Consider the following 16,760-nt stretch of genomic DNA (forward strand, 5'->3'; position numbering starts at 1 on the left):
CTATATATATTATTAAAATTAAATACGAGCGTAAAATTTTAAGCTGAAACTTGTGCAATGATGGGTTATTAATAATATGTTGTATCAGATAATACATAAAATTTGTTTTTACGTCTTAATCCCTCCCATTTCTCACGCTTTTGGGCATCACTAATTATATTTTATGGTCAATATTTGAGAATGTCAACATATTTAAATGTGACATGTGAAATTAAAATTTTTCTGAATTTTTGGGTGTTTCGTTAAATAGTGTGCGCAGCTAAATCAGTGGTTTTGTATTAGATAGGTACCTATTGTTATAGTTTAGTAGATAGACGTTAAATAAATATCGAATGTTAAACTATCGTTTCCTTTCATTTGCGCGTCTCTTGATAAAACGGGGGTCATTCAACACAGTGGAGTAGCCAGGATAAATTTTTCGGTGGGGTGGGGAGGCTGATAAAATACAATTTAAGATTTTTGTATCGATTTTCATAGACCATTAAAAATTAAAATAACTTTTAAATTTTCTTAATATTTTGGGGGGCTGCAGCCTCCTCAGCTCTCCGGCCAGGGCCCGATTTTACGGGGGGCTTTAGGGGCACTTGCCCCGGGCAACAGATGTTTGGGGGCATCCAAATATTGAAATACTAAAAAAAAAATTAAATATTGATTTATTAATAATGTAACAGTGTGAAGGTTAAATTTCAAAATTTTAATAAATAAAATATAATGAGATTAATATACTTATTTTAACTCTTCAAATTATGAAGGCTTAATAAAATTAAATATTGAGATCTTTAAATTTGTGATATATGAACAGTGGTATATCAAACTAGAAATAAATACATTTTAGATGAATAGACATAATGTGTATGTTTGCAAATTTTTAATTTTTTTCCTTAACTAGATATTGGGTATTTCAATTTTTTTTCTGTCAGGGGCATCAAAAAAAGGTTTACCCCGGGCATCCGGGAGTTTAAATCAGGCATTGTCTCCGGCTACGTCATTTATTCAACAAAATTGAATTGTTATTTTTGGTTACTTTTTATAGTTTTTAGGGCATTTAAACTCAGACCCTAATTATCACTAAATATAAGTATACCTACAGGTAAATAAATTGATTAACTATTATAAACTGGAGATTTTATTCTGCAATTCAAGTTATGAATACTTGTAGACTGTATGTAGTACTCAGTAATCAGTATGTGAATTATGTACACATAATAGACAAATTTCTTTGACAAAAAGTTTCTATTGTTTGTAAATTGGGCGCAAATGAGTTCTAAAAATGTGCATAAATGAGTTATAGTTAGGTTGATAAATGATATAGTAGGTAGGTACCTACTACCTATATATATTTATACTATATGAATATTATAGAATTATTTTATGTATAGCTATAGCATATAATTATAATATACATTAGTAATTACTGATAAGTGAATATATATTATAAAATTTAGTCATAAACTTATAAAGTTTTAGATAAATAAATCAAACATATATAATAATATAATATAATTTCAAATTATTATCATTGATTATAAATACCTTAGGTAGGTACTAGTATTTATAATCAATGATATCTATTATGTTAGAAATAATATCTTTACGTTTGAAGTCAACGAAAATATATTTTTATTGTACATACCTAACTATATTGAAATGATGAAATATATTATATAATACTTGTTTAGTCTGTGACGGCAATGTTAGCATAGGTTTGGTGGCTAATAATTTTGGATTATCGAACTGCACCAAATTTATTTCTGACGGAAGTACTCTTTCGATAGTACTCATTTTCATTACTTGCAGTTTCTACCAAGATATAAATAACCTACATTACATGGGAATACGATAAAAATAAATAATAGATGCATATAGTATGATAAACCTACCTATCTAAAGTACAAGGTACCTTGTAGCCAGGAAGGTATTATTTTCAGTTTTATATAATAGCAATAGTTTGTTTAATTTTACTTGTATTTTATATAAATATCATACAATCTGTGCAAGTATAGTATAAACAAAAATATGGCTTATTATTTTTATAAACTAAATAAATATTTTATAGAAGAATTCAATGTCATATTAAATTAGTACATCAACAGTAATATTTTTATTAAAAAGTAACCGCATAAATGGCATGGAAACAATAGAAAACATAAATAACTAAAATAAGTATATAGCCATCATGTAGAGTCTTAACATATTAACATTGCTACCTACAATATTAATCAAAGCTATTAATCACATGATCTTACAGAATTTATGGTTAATAGTAAATACATAATAATACTGCACACTCCAATTTTGAAGGATGGTCCAGGTCTAAAATAATCAGAAGGTATACTTACCTACATATTATATGCAAATTTAAATTGTCTTCTATTGTTTGAGACTGTGTACTGTGTAGTGTAGGTATACAATAAATAAGTACAACAATACTAATAAATATATGTATATAATGTATTTATCATATATGTGTGTAACATGAAAAACTTTATGAGATATTAAATAAATATTGTTAATAATTTAATATTACTAGGTATTATAAATATAATAAATTACTGATTTTATCTTAAAATCTTCAACAAACTTTTTTAATATATTATTTACGATTTGAACATTTTTTTGTTAACAATACAATACATTTAGAAATTAAAACTAATATATTTACATTAAATTATGATTATAACTTCCTCGTCTCCGTTTGGCCTAAAACATTAAAATGAACAGTCTATAAAATATTTATAAGATATTTAGACTTAAGAAGTTTTATTAATCAAAATTTGCTACTATATTCAATGCTCAATGGCTCAGTGACTTACAAAAGGCAGGGTGTAATACACCTTTCGGATTTCCTTCAATAACTTCCAACGGTAAATCCATGTTAATAGTATAATTACTAGAACCATTAATACAATTTCTAAAAAAAAAAAAATTAAAGTTAATAGTACTTATATTATTACTTATTAATTATTAGTGATTACTATTTACATAACTCGTGTTTTAATAATTAAATAATGAATATACTAGGTATATTACTATTAATATTTAAATTTGAAAGTAAATATTTATACAAGTTTAGTCGAAGTTAAATTTTTTTTTTTTAATATTCACACTTAAAGAAATATGGAAATATTACTTACACAGAATGTCGACTTTAAATTTTAAGATCCTCCCCACACCAATAGGTACTTTGGATATTTTACAAGGTTAAATATAAAAAATTTGAGGTACCTAGTTTATTTTAATAAGTTTATATTAGTTAAGCTAAAATATCCAAAGTAATTTGTGAGTAATTAATGTCCAAAAATACTAAGTATCCCAGATATAAAATAAGTACCTAAATACATATTTGATTATTTATTAAGAGAATAACGTAACCGCATGTGCTGTCTAACTGTCTTCGTCTTACTAATATACACCATAACAAATCGAGTTCAGCAGAATCAATTTTTAAGCTTTGCTTTATAGAAAGTAAATTTAATTATTATTCAATTAAAAGGTAAAAATATTATCTAGAACATTACAAAAACTTTTATTGATGTTTTAATTTTAAACTGAGTTTTTCTATGTAAAATATTAGAACTTTAAAATACTGATAACTCACTTTAAAATTAAAATATTAATAAAAGCCTATATGGTACCCTAGATAATATTCTTACCTTAAAGTTTGATAATAGGCCAATTAACTATAATATTAAAGCTAACAACATAAATTATAAAATGGATTCTGTTAAATACTAATTTGTTATATTGTACATTTAGTAAAACGGAGACAACACATACAGATATAACGTCCTTCTAACTTTCTAAGTATTAAAAAATAATGATGATAATAGTAATAAGAAATTGTCTATAAAGTAAGTATTACCTATATAAAATGAAGAACCAGACACAACTTCTTTTTTCATAGTTGGTATACCTATACAATTATCAGAAGTCACATATTTAACTAAATTATTTGTTATTAAACAATTATTTTTCATATAAAAATCATCAATGTTAATATTACTATAGATCTGTTGTGAAGAGTGTTCAATGTGTTTCAATTCTGTTACAATAAGTGTCATAGATTCATCAATTTGTTCTGTAGTTGATAAGATTAGTTCTTCTTTTTTAGTAATTTCTAAATTAATTTTTAAACTAGATTCAAATGATTTGTTATTTTCTGAGTATGGTGAGTACACAGACAGCTGGTTTTCAACAGTAGTTGTAGTTGATATTGGAATTAAATGATATGTTTTACATATTTCTTCATTTGTGTGATCATTGAAATCCATACAACATATACCTTTCGAATATGTACCAATTCTTACTCCATTCTAAAAAAAAATTTACATTTTTATATATTTGAAATAAAATTATCAATTAAACAATAAATCTTATAAATCTCTAACATCAAAACACACATTTGAGGTATTTTAAAAATCTAATTAACAATTATTGCTTTGTTCGTAGTTTCTAAGGTAGAAATTCAATGTAAAAAGTTGTTCAATACCATCATTTTAATTTTACAAAAATTGAATTAAATGTTTAATGCATGTTATTTTAAGATTTTTATGTATAAACGAGAATGAGATATTTTTTATTATAATAACTTTCAGTAAAAAGATATTTATTGAATATGTTCAAGTAGCCTTTTTATCACCTCTAAAGTTTTAAATCCTTGCGGCCTTGCATAATTTCTTAAATATCTTTTTCCGAGCAAATTTTGAAAACTAATTTTGAAATTTATTTATATTGGTATCTCTGAGAGAAAAAATGTTATTCTAATGAGTAATGACATACTCTGCGTATCTGTGTATATGCTTTTAGTAATTAGTAAGTTTATACCAGAGCTTTGCATCAACTTAAATCTGTAAACCCCCTAAAAATCCTAAAAATAATCAAACACCCAAATGATTTTTTTTTTCATAACCCAAATAATTTTGTTTTTTGCAATCTTCATTTGATTATATAATTTTGTATGTATTTCTTGTGGTTAGTTAAATTTTGTAGATAGTTTAATGGTATTAATAATACCATTTACAGGAAAAATTTTACAATCAATTATATACAAATTTAATAAATATTTTCTTGAAACTAAAATCCGAAAAATAAACAGTTTGGTCTTAAACAAATGTTGTGCATTTGTGTTATATTTTATTATAAATAACATAAATTATTTATGATGCCTCCTTGGACAGCCTTCAATAAAAAATAGTATTTTGAACATTTGAACAACAGTATTAACCAACAATAATGGTTAATAATACCAGTGGATATACAGAGAGCGTACAGGGTGATTCTTTTATCATAAAACACTCATTATTTCAAAAAATATTCATGTTTTTGAAAACAATTTTTACATAGTTTCAAGTTGTTAAAAAACAACGTTTTTATTAAAAAATTATAATTTTTTAAGTTTTTACTTTTTTGAATGACAACATAGTTTTAAATTTCATATTCCAAAGCAAAATAATTTTCTAAGTATTTTAATAAAAATCGAATTTAGGTCGAGTAGTTAATGAGTTATATGTATTTAAAGTTAAGACAAATGGAGTAGTAGACAAACATTTTGCAGAGTAACTCTGTCCACTCCACTCTGCGCATCTAAACTTTAAATACTTATAACTCATAAACTGCTCGCTCTAAATTCGATTTTTATGTATCAAAATACTCAGAAAATTATTCTGCTTTAGAATATGAAATTAAAACTCTATGTTGTCATTTAAAAAAGTAAAAACTTAAAAAAATATAGTGATAATATATAATTTTTTAATTAAAACGTTGTTTTTTAACAACTTGAAACTATGTCAAATATTTTCAAAAACATGAATACTTTTGGAAATAATGAGTGTTTTATGTTAAAAGAATCATTCTGTAGAGGGGGTGGTTTAGGGGTTCACCTTTCCCCCTGAAATTTTCCTACCACTGAATAACACCCAAACGTTAGTTTAAATTTATTATTTCGTTATTTGTACACCCGAATACATCCAGCACCCAAAACCCAAAACACTAATAAATGATTCGGGTACAAATCCCAGGTTTAAAAAACATTTGAAATAAGATTTATAATTTATATAAAATATGATAAACTAACATCTGTTGCTATGACATTAAATATTGATAAGTCTTCTGTTGATTTGGAACATGCAACAATAATGACCACATTTTTGAAATCTAAAAAAAAAAAAACATTTTTAAAATATTATAATTTTCATATTTATTTAATAAAGTAGTAATCATAAGATAATTCAAATTACGTTTATCATTTTTATTTTGAAAATTAGCAAGTAATTGTTTCTTAGATAAATCATACTCAAGGATCATATTTCCAAAAACTGTTGTTCCATTTAAAATGACGGTTCCATTGCATAAATTTACTTGGTAATTTGTTTTAGTTGAATAATCAGTTAACTAAAAATAAAACATAATTTAAATAAATAAAATAATTGAGAGAAGGTAACAATAATTATTTTCTTTCTATAATCCTTGCATAAATTTGCATTCAGTGATATCAAACCTTTTATTGTAAGCTTTAGTAATAGAGTTATCTTTTGATATACTATCTAACTTAAAATTAAGAGCATTGTACATTAGTTTTTCTATACTTAAATTATTAAGCTAAATATCATAAAAAATGAAAGTAAGTACATACTCTATAATAAATGCATACAAAAATACAAAATAGTTATACACAAATAATGTATGTAATTTTAAGTTAGATGGTAGATCAATTCATCACTCAAGTACTAATAGCTTACAGCACAAGATAATTCTACTGAATGTAAATTTAATATGAGCACGTGGGTCTAAAAGAAAAACCAAATAGTGCCCAGACATTCTATTAATAATATATTTTTTACTTACAAAATTTGTAATTAGGTTTGATAAAGAATTTAAAAAAAAGTAATTTTTATTTTAAATAATTAATGATATTATTGAAATTTTAATTGAAGTACCTAAATATATATATTTAAAATGAAAAAAACAATATAAAATATAAAATACCTACTTTATAAGTTTTAATAATGCCAAATTAATTTGTTAAAAATATTATTGGTATTTACCAAAGAAAAGCTTTAAACATTATATAGTTAATAGTTATCTAACCTTGAATTCAAACTTTTTGTCTTAAAATTAAACAAGTTATATCAGAATATAATAACAATCAAACCTTACATAACGCTAAATCTATAATTAAAATTATTTTGAACACATGACTAAGGTCATTATAACAAGGATTATCAAAATTAAATTAAATGAAAAACATCTTTCACTATGGCCTTCACCATCAGACATCTTGAGAAAAATAAAAACCTCCATCAACATAATGTATACCTATTGGCTATTAGACATACTTCAATAATCCACCAGTATCTAATGAAGAGAGAAGTATCTTCTATATGTGTCAATTGTGGCATACCCTTCAAAGCTTTATGATCAAACACATCTGATCTGATGATCGTAATGCCTTACATTAGACACAAAGAGACAAGAAATAGGAATATCTAATATTCAGAAGCCCTTTACCAGGACAACTTAAAATTCATGATAAGCTTAATTATTAAATACAATTTAATAAATGTACATAATGTAGTTATGGTCATAACAGCCGAGGCTTTATTGAATATTAAAAAATATAATACAAAATAGTAATAAAAAAACTTCTACAGTTAACCTAAAATCATTAAAAATTATGAAAACGGTGTCATACAACTAAAACTAAAAATGTGGATACTGGTGGAAATCCAACTATGATATAGAGTTAACTAAGGGACTCATTATTTTGTGATAAAAATTATATAACTTATAATCGATTTTCATATTATTATTATTTTAAAATGATCATTGTAAAATTTAAATACAAAATAGATTATAATATGAACATAATGTAAATATCTGGTTTTTCTATTGCATGTTTTTTTATTTTTGGGGAATTAAAAGAAAATTGATTATTATTGATCTATTTCTATAGCAATATGAAAAATTCACTTTACAAATCAAAATATATATATTTTAATTTTAATTTCTGTTTCAAATCCAATCACACAATTGCATAACTTGATAATTATCCAGTTTTATTTATAAAATATTTAATAAATAATAACTATTATATTATCAAAATAAAAATCTAAGTCAAGTGCATTTTTAAATTGTTTTAATGCATTATAATCTGACCTCTGCTTATAAAAATAAGTTTCAAACTTACATTATTAATAATTAAAATATTATTAAAATCTATGATTGTATTGTTTTTAACATTTTGACTAGGTCTTTTAATCGTTGCTGCACACATATCCTTATCAAATTCAACCACCAATTTTCTGCTGCATACAAGACTAGTTTTCCATTCAAATTGTAATGTGCAATTGTTACCAGAGACCTTTAATATTGGTTTTTCCTGTATTGTTATAAATAAACAAAAAAATGTTTTACAAAAATCAATGAGAATATTAAATAGGTATGTCACTAATTTAATTATGATTTTATACTTCAGTTTCAGTAATGTCACACAGTAATGTAATTTTTGTAGAATATTGACGCGTTTTAGATAATTTTGATGTTGAATCTAAACATTTATCACCATTTTTAAAATCTATTTCAACAATATCCTGCACATAACTTTTTATTGGTGTTACTTGATAACCAATATTCTAAAAAATATAAGCAATGAACAAGTTAATGGAAGCGAATAATTTATCTAACAATAATTTAAACTAAAAATAATAGAAATACTAAATTTTTTTCAATAAATAAAAAAGTGTCCAAATTTTATTTTTACATTTTTATATTATAATTAAATTAGAAAATTAAGGATTTTTCTCAAATCAAAATCATCAATTTTACTTTAAATTTTGTGTAAATCTATGAATGTATTGATTTTACAAGAATGTGTATTTTTTGTTTTTTTTATTTTTAAATACAGTAAAACCCCAGTAATCCGGACCTCATTAGTCCGGACAGCCGTTTATAATATGTAAATAAACCAGTCGTACGAAAATTACGCTAGTTTTCACCGTAGATTAAAATAAACATGAAAACGAGTTCTACAAATTTCCTATAAATGCGGGTTATTGCGATAATATATTTATCAATACCAATTGCCATTAAAGTTATCCAATTGTAATCCATTTATATATATATATATGTACCTCAATATTATATACAATAATATATTCAATATTATAATAAATATAATAATATATGGTTTAATAAAATATGCAATAAAATTTTTATAAATTTACGATTTTTGGTTATTTTGTTTAATCCGGACTTTCATTAATTCGGACAACCTAGAGCCCCAATTAGTCCGGATTACTGAGGTTCTACTGTACATCAATTTTCAACTTGAGAAGTGGTTTTGGATAAAAAATTGGATCAAGTTTTTACTTTAGAGAGATTAATATCAAAAATTTCTAGTACCTACTTTTTTTTTATAATCAAGAAAACAAAAAAAAAGATTAAAAATAAATGGGAAATTTTACACTAAACCAGATTTTTTTATTTTACATAGGGTATTTTATCATAGAAACTAATTGTTGCCATTTATTTTATCATTGTCTATACATGGCATAATTTTTAAATATATTTTAGCTGATTATAGACAGTTACATTTTTTGATTTTATATAGTTGTTTTTATAAATGCCAATAAAAAATATATGAATGGGTAAAAATGCTAGAAAATTATAATGGTACATAAATGGTTCATTTCACAGTTATAAAATATCAAAAATCTATAGATTCAGTATTTTTTTAATGTTTCAAGGATAAAGTTTTGACAAAATTCTTATTAATTGAGAAAATCAGTAAATAATTTTATAGATTTAATTTTATACATATTTTTTGTTTTAATACTTAAGATTTTAAGAAAATTTAACATAAGGTTTATTATTTTACCTTTTCCAACCTATGCTTAAAAAAATAAATCTACGTAAAACCAAATCAATTTTTTATGAGCATTTGAAGTTCAAATTTTACATAGGATATTATTCGGTAAAATAATTATTTCTCCTCAAACAATTTTTGATACTTTGTTATACTCAAAAAAATAACAGTAGATACTTGCAACTTTTAGCAAATAACATTTTCACTATATGATAACATTTTCAAAATATTTCTCTGTTTAAGTTATAGGTATAACAAATTTTCAATTCTTATAGTTTTCTTTCACTGTTGATAAAAATTATTCGCTGGGTCAGAATTCTTGAAAATTTATCATAAGATCGTACATAAGTTACTTTAATATCTGTATAAGAATATTAAAAATACATATGCACAATTTTTTTTAAATACATTTGAATTTAGAATTTTGAAAATTTTTTTAAAAATCGCATATATTTGCAATGGTTAAGTTATAAGATAGAAATTCATACAAATCTATTATTTTTATATCTACATTTTTTTACAATATAATAACAAGATTAATTTTTTATTATTATTTTTACTTAAAATTTTCACTACTACTACTTTTAATATACGAGTATTTTTATGAATTTTACTATACCTACACAATTGCATTATTTGTATTTCTTTTAATATATTATTACTTATGACAGATAGAAAATGAAAAACACATAGGCACACTGCACACTGCACAGCCATATAAAATCAATACACCCAACTCTGAATCTAATAATAATATATTATTATAGATCAGTTTATTCTAATAATGCTGATAAAGTGATAACACAAAATTGGTTTTAAATAAATGCAAAATTGCTATGTTGCAAGTTTGTAATATGGATACATGTAGACAATACATGCTAATGAGACATTAGACTCAGTATCCTCTTAAGAATATTGAAAACAAAACCAAAAAAATTTGAAGAAAAAAAAAACTAACAAAACCAAAACTGTTAAAATGTATGATCATTTTTAACCATACCCACTTGGAATTAAAAATTATTCATAATTCAATTTATTATATTTATATAATATTTACTTATTAGATTTTTTTTACTTACATAACTTATATTGTTAACTTGCATTATTCCTCCAATACCTTTTGTTCCAGGAATACATATGTTAATAAAATACTTTATTCCATTAATATTAACTATATGAGTTCCTTTTATTGGTGTTAAATCATACAAACTCACATTGCATTCCAACTATAATACATTAACACAATAAAACATGTATAAGTCCAATGACTTACTGTATTTTGCATGGTACAATTATTTTTCTAGCAGAACTAATTACTATAATTCATATTTACATATTTTTTATTATTTTGTAATTTTAAATTAGATAGTTATCGGTTATTACTTGAAGATTAACTTTACTTATTATATTTATTTTATTTTATAAGGCTTACCTTACAGTATATTCTATAGATTATTTAGTTTATTTTAAAATTAACAAAAAATAAAATGATTTTGGTTCTGTAAACGTCTTAATATTTAAAATATCTGAGGGGGGAAGGAAGACTCCCCCCCCTGTAAATACGCCACTACTTGTTTTTATTTAACCAAATAGCATAATTATTTATTGTGTAATAAAATAACTTATAATATATTAAATAAAAATATACAAACTTTTTCATCACACATTTCTGGATTAATACTGAGGACAGTAGTTGTACAATGATGTTTTTGAATTGTTGGTAATTGTAACTCATACCCACAATAAAACATAAACCTTATTTGTACTGTTGTATTTTTATCTTCATCACAAGTTATGTTACTGTTATGATTAAAATACAAGTTGTTGTGCAAAGTATATACATTTTTTTGTTCGTTAACAAACAAAATTATAGTTCTACCATGTGGAAATTCATTATTCACACTAATTTCTGTAAAATATAATCATAATTTAAAATCATGAGGTATTCCAGCTATGCGCTTAATATTGCAGGCCCCCCTCATGAGTTCACTCCTATATAAACTCAGTTTCATTAGTTGATCATGGATACAAAACTAAATTAACTTCTATTAAAAAAAAAACTTAATGGCATACTGATTCTGATATTTCAACTTAAGTTTAAAATACCTTCCTGCATCATGAGTCGTACTGTTCCATTCCACATCCCCATTTGCTATTCTAATGTTGAAAAAAACCAACCACTCTATTAATGTATGTTGCAAGATAATTTGAATCCCTCCTTTTCACTTTCTTAAATATTAAATTGTTTATATTTGATTAATTTCCCCTCTTTCCAGTTTATGTTTAATTATTTATTTATAATTTAATAGTACTTTTTCTTATTAATTATTTATGGTACTAATTAATAAAATAAAATGATCATTCATAATATGGCATTGCTAATTGTGTTTCAAGTTTTACCTGAATTACAATTGACATCATTCTTATTTTTGGGACAAATATATGTAGTATAGCTTAATCCATCAATTGATATAGTTGATTTTAATGTACTATCATTTTTTATTATTTCTCTTTTTTTAATATGTTGACGATTAGAGCATACCAATGGTGTAAACCATTGGAATATATACTTATAATTTTCTTCAACAGTTAATATTGGACCCTAAATAAAGAAAAAAAAAGAAATTATTGTTACAATAATGATTTATAAATAACGCCTAAATTAAATGAAAGAGATATTTTCAATTTTTTAATATTATATAAAATAAATGTACTTTATATATCATACATTTTGTTTAGAAAGTAAAAATATTTCAAGTAATTACATTATTTTGATTTGAACATATAAATTCAATAACTGAAGAAACTTTGTGGCCATTATAAAAACCATCGATCATTTCTAATATAATTTTATTTCCTATTTTATAAGGGCTCTTCTTCACATCACCAAGATTTTTGTATCTGAAATAGTAATCAGATTAAAATAAACATAGATATATAATTATTTTTATTTACTACACATTAATTATAATATTAAATAACTCTTACCGGTCAGAATATAATAAATTATTATGGTCAACTAAACAAACACCACTATTGAATTGACAATTTACAGCATTAATATCATTATTAATAACAGAATGACAAACATTTAAAATAATTGTTGTCTTTTGGCTGGTGGTAATTTCATAGTTACTACTAAATTTAGTTAATTTACTGAGATCAAAAACATTTCCCAATTTATCATCAACAGTGCAGTTAATTTTTAACGGTTGTGTACAAGCATGTTTTGTATATATGGTGAATTCAAAAGTGCATTCATCAAAGTCCTAATAAATAAAAAATAGAGTATTATTTAAAAATGCAATACCTAGTACCTACCCTCTTCGAATTAGTTAATATGTTCATAATACTTTTATTATGTAAATATTAAAAATACTTTTTGTATATCACGCTTACTTTTTATAATTTTTCAGCTGGAAATTGTAATAGTAACATTTTTAGTTTAAAAGACATTTTCACTTTTAAATTTCAAGTAGTTCTAAATATTAGATGATATTTAAAATTATTTTGTAAGTATTTGTACTTAAAATAAAAACAAATTAAATTCCTTAAAAATTAGTTTTAAAAACTAAATTTATAAGCAAATGTTTCAAGTTTTTAAATTTATTAGTTTTAACAAATTTATAATGGATTTACTATTTAGCTTTGCTCAGAATATTTTTTTTTTTAAATTTTATTTTAAAATTCATTACCACAAAGTGATCCAAGTACTATATTATCAGGGTCGGCCTGGGTACCTGAGGGCCCAGGCAGGAATTATTTTCTGGAGCCCAATAATAATTTTAAACTGTATTTTGGGGTAACACAGTACAGGGGCCCAGGAACTATAATACGGCAAGGGCCCAGGCAGGAATCCCGGCCCTCCGGCCCTGGCCAGGCCGACCTTGTATATTATCTTACCAGACAAATTAAAGTTGTCGTTCTACAATTATTGTTATTTCTAAGATATCAATGTTAATTTTGATCAATACTAACCTTTTTGAAATCAATCCATTTTGAATCTAAGTAATCACATACAAATCTAACAATAGTATAACTATTAGGTCCCTGCTCGTTATTAACACATTTTTCTCCATGCATGGATATATAGATGGAACCATTATCAAACACTATTTGTTCAGTAAATAGTCCTATGTTCAATTCATTTCCGTCCATTGACCAGCAAGCGGCTGAATCTAAAATACCATTACATGGTTCTTGCAATGGACTACAAATACTAAACCGAAATGATGCGTTATCTTCTATTTCTTTTTTAAAAGTCTGATTTTTCAAATTGCTAACATTGTACACAATATGAGAATACTGTGGATGTGTAACCATGCACTGATCTTTTCTCTCAAACTTCATAATAAAATAAAAAAGTTTAAAAAAATATGTATACATTTTTAAATTTATAATTACCAATATTTCACACGCTTTAGGGGTTTTCCAATTAAATACATGGATACACAAAGTGAAATTTGTTGATTCATGTATGAGTATTGACTCACCAGAACAAGTTAAATTAATAACTGTTGACCACTTCAAAAAATTACTGCAATTATCTCCATCTGCCAATATTTTAAACAGAAATTATTTAACACAAAGTGATCATATAAAGTGAAAATTGAAAATAAATATTTTAAGAAAACTAATCAAATAATTAATTATTTTACCTGTGTAATTTATTATTATTGAATTTCCGTTATAGTATGGACCAATTTGAGTTGACCCAATGGAAATTCCTTTACCTGAACTATCCACATAACAAGCCGAAGTTTTACCTCCAACTTAACAAACATTTTTTTTTATATTTTTAACACATTTCTTTTACAAAGAATATTTTTATACTTAATGTATTATGCATTCAAACCTTTACATGAAGTTGGAATTTGTCTATCATATACATTTAAATATCCACAAATATTTAAGTAAAAAATTCCACCATTGTTTTCATTAATAATTTTCCAATTGTCTACTCGTTTGTGTAAAGGTTTTAAATTGAAACGAGCCGTATAATTAGTAATTACCTATAAAAGGAATAATAAAAATAATTTATATTATTAAAAATACTAGGTTAATTTTTTTCATTAATACTCAATGCAATCAAATTAAAATAATAGTTAAAAAAATATGTATATAACTAATGATTTGATTTATTATATATTTTATAATAGAATTAATTAATTAGTAAGTAGAAATAGGAAAAAATTAATCTTTAATATGGCTTAATAATAAAATTGGTCCTGTCTTAGCGTCTAACATACATGGATATATATTATTAGCATAAATTAAAAACCAATGAGATATTCCATTGATTGTATTAACATAGTTGAAATTAAAGTATCTTAAAAGTTACCTACCCAAAAGTTCACAAGTTTTTAATATTCTGTTATTAAATATTTGCATTATTTATACTCATAAAACTAATTAACCATTTTTCCACAAGAAGCTGTGTATGATGTGCATGATGTAAAATATATTTATATTTACCTAACCTAACCTTACAATTACTCTTTCCGCAATTGTTTAAGTGTAAAAATACCTATTATAAAATATTTAAAGATAATAATATTTTAGAGATTACCTAACATCTGTTTTTGAATAATTAAAGTATGTCTTGATGAATTTAATGTACAACAAAATCTTTTATTTTTTAAATACATAATAGTAAGTTTTTTAGTATGCACAATTTTGAAAACAGATTTGAGATTGCTTCGAAATATTGTTTACTTTGAATTTTGTTATTCTATTTGCCATACAGCCCCCCGTACAAATATTTTTACACTATAAAATTGGTGGTGCAATATCATAATATTTCAAACTTCTATAATTTATATACAAGATGGTTCATTATACATACTTACTGCTCACCCCCTTTTTTTCTTTAATAATTTAGTTATTCAAAATCAGAATTTTTAGAATTTTCAATTATAGTTTAGACCAGCCACCAGGTATGGGCAAAGTACGACCTGCGGGCTGACTCCGGCCCGCGAAAGTATTTAATCCGGCCTACCGAAGGTCCATCGATATGGATAGTATATGGCCTGTATAGTATAAAAGTATAGTATTATATGATTCAAAATTTCTTAAACTTTGTGGCCCTCATTAAAAAAGTTTGCCCACCACTGTTTTAGACTATATTTTCAGATTTTTAAAATTGTTTGTAGGTACTGCTTAAGGAGTAGATATAAGAGTAGAGATATAAACTACTGTTTCTCAAATGAAAATGTCCCTTTACTAGTGTAAATTAATTAGCAGATAAATCTTCTAAAAATGAACCCATTCAAATCGAAATTTAAATGAGTACTTTTTGAGTTATTTAACTTTGAATGCTAAAGATAATTAGTTCATGATAATGAGTTTGGAAGGTATGCGAGTTATGACAATTTTAATGATTTAAATTAATCTAATAATATTTATAATTTTTAAAAATAGTCCAAGTTTAATAAATACTAGATTAAATACTGCATCTATTTTATATTTTAGTAAAACTATTATTGTCAACATTTGTTAGTATGAATATTTCAATCACTGAGAAATTACTTATTCAAATTTTGAATTATGTACATCAAAACTAAAAAAAAAATTATCTAATAAATAATTTACAATAAAGAAAAGACATACTCATTTAAAAACAAAAGTTTCACACATTACACACCTTTAGTACAAAAATCTCAAGAATTTGAAAATATGGTCTTTAAGTATATTATATAAAAACTATAAAAATTAAAATTTGAATAAACTGATAATCAAAAAAAAAACATTGAAAATGAGCATGCTTGGTGAATCTCCTTGTATAAAAAAATTAAAGTATCTTCATTTGTCTTCAATAAGCTTAAAAATTACAAGCACATTTTACATTAAGTTATATCAATAGATATAACTAGATTCCTTGAAACTCAAAAGGTGTATG

The 16,760-nt window shown here is 24.2% G+C and overlaps 1 protein-coding gene across 2 annotated transcripts in view; it reads right to left on the reverse strand.

Annotated features, from left to right (window-relative positions):
* Positions 1 to 2,430: 2,430 nt before the first annotated feature.
* Positions 2,431 to 16,760, reverse strand: part of LOC132921850 (cation-independent mannose-6-phosphate receptor) — a 35,217-nt gene continuing 20,887 nt past the window's right edge. For both annotated transcript variants that reach the window (XM_060985077.1, XM_060985076.1), the window contains exons 8-24: positions 14,718 to 14,874; positions 14,521 to 14,634; positions 14,267 to 14,415; positions 13,841 to 14,206; positions 12,851 to 13,131; positions 12,628 to 12,763; positions 12,263 to 12,464; positions 11,515 to 11,771; positions 10,942 to 11,088; positions 8,469 to 8,630; positions 8,186 to 8,377; positions 6,237 to 6,390; positions 6,074 to 6,153; positions 4,004 to 4,313; positions 3,863 to 3,913; positions 2,814 to 2,911; positions 2,431 to 2,700 (exon numbers count right to left, since the gene is read on the reverse strand). In XM_060985077.1, the coding sequence (XP_060841060.1) occupies positions 2,659 to 2,700; positions 2,814 to 2,911; positions 3,863 to 3,913; positions 4,004 to 4,313; positions 6,074 to 6,153; positions 6,237 to 6,390; positions 8,186 to 8,377; positions 8,469 to 8,630; positions 10,942 to 11,088; positions 11,515 to 11,771; positions 12,263 to 12,464; positions 12,628 to 12,763; positions 12,851 to 13,131; positions 13,841 to 14,206; positions 14,267 to 14,415; positions 14,521 to 14,634; positions 14,718 to 14,874 (2,898 nt within the window). In that variant the 3' untranslated portion in view covers positions 2,431 to 2,658. The remainder of the gene's footprint in view (positions 2,701 to 2,813; positions 2,912 to 3,862; positions 3,914 to 4,003; positions 4,314 to 6,073; positions 6,154 to 6,236; positions 6,391 to 8,185; positions 8,378 to 8,468; positions 8,631 to 10,941; positions 11,089 to 11,514; positions 11,772 to 12,262; positions 12,465 to 12,627; positions 12,764 to 12,850; positions 13,132 to 13,840; positions 14,207 to 14,266; positions 14,416 to 14,520; positions 14,635 to 14,717; positions 14,875 to 16,760) is intronic.

Source organism: Rhopalosiphum padi, chromosome 2, assembly GCF_020882245.1.
Source record: "Rhopalosiphum padi isolate XX-2018 chromosome 2, ASM2088224v1, whole genome shotgun sequence".
Taxonomy (NCBI): Eukaryota; Metazoa; Arthropoda; class Insecta; order Hemiptera; family Aphididae; genus Rhopalosiphum; species Rhopalosiphum padi.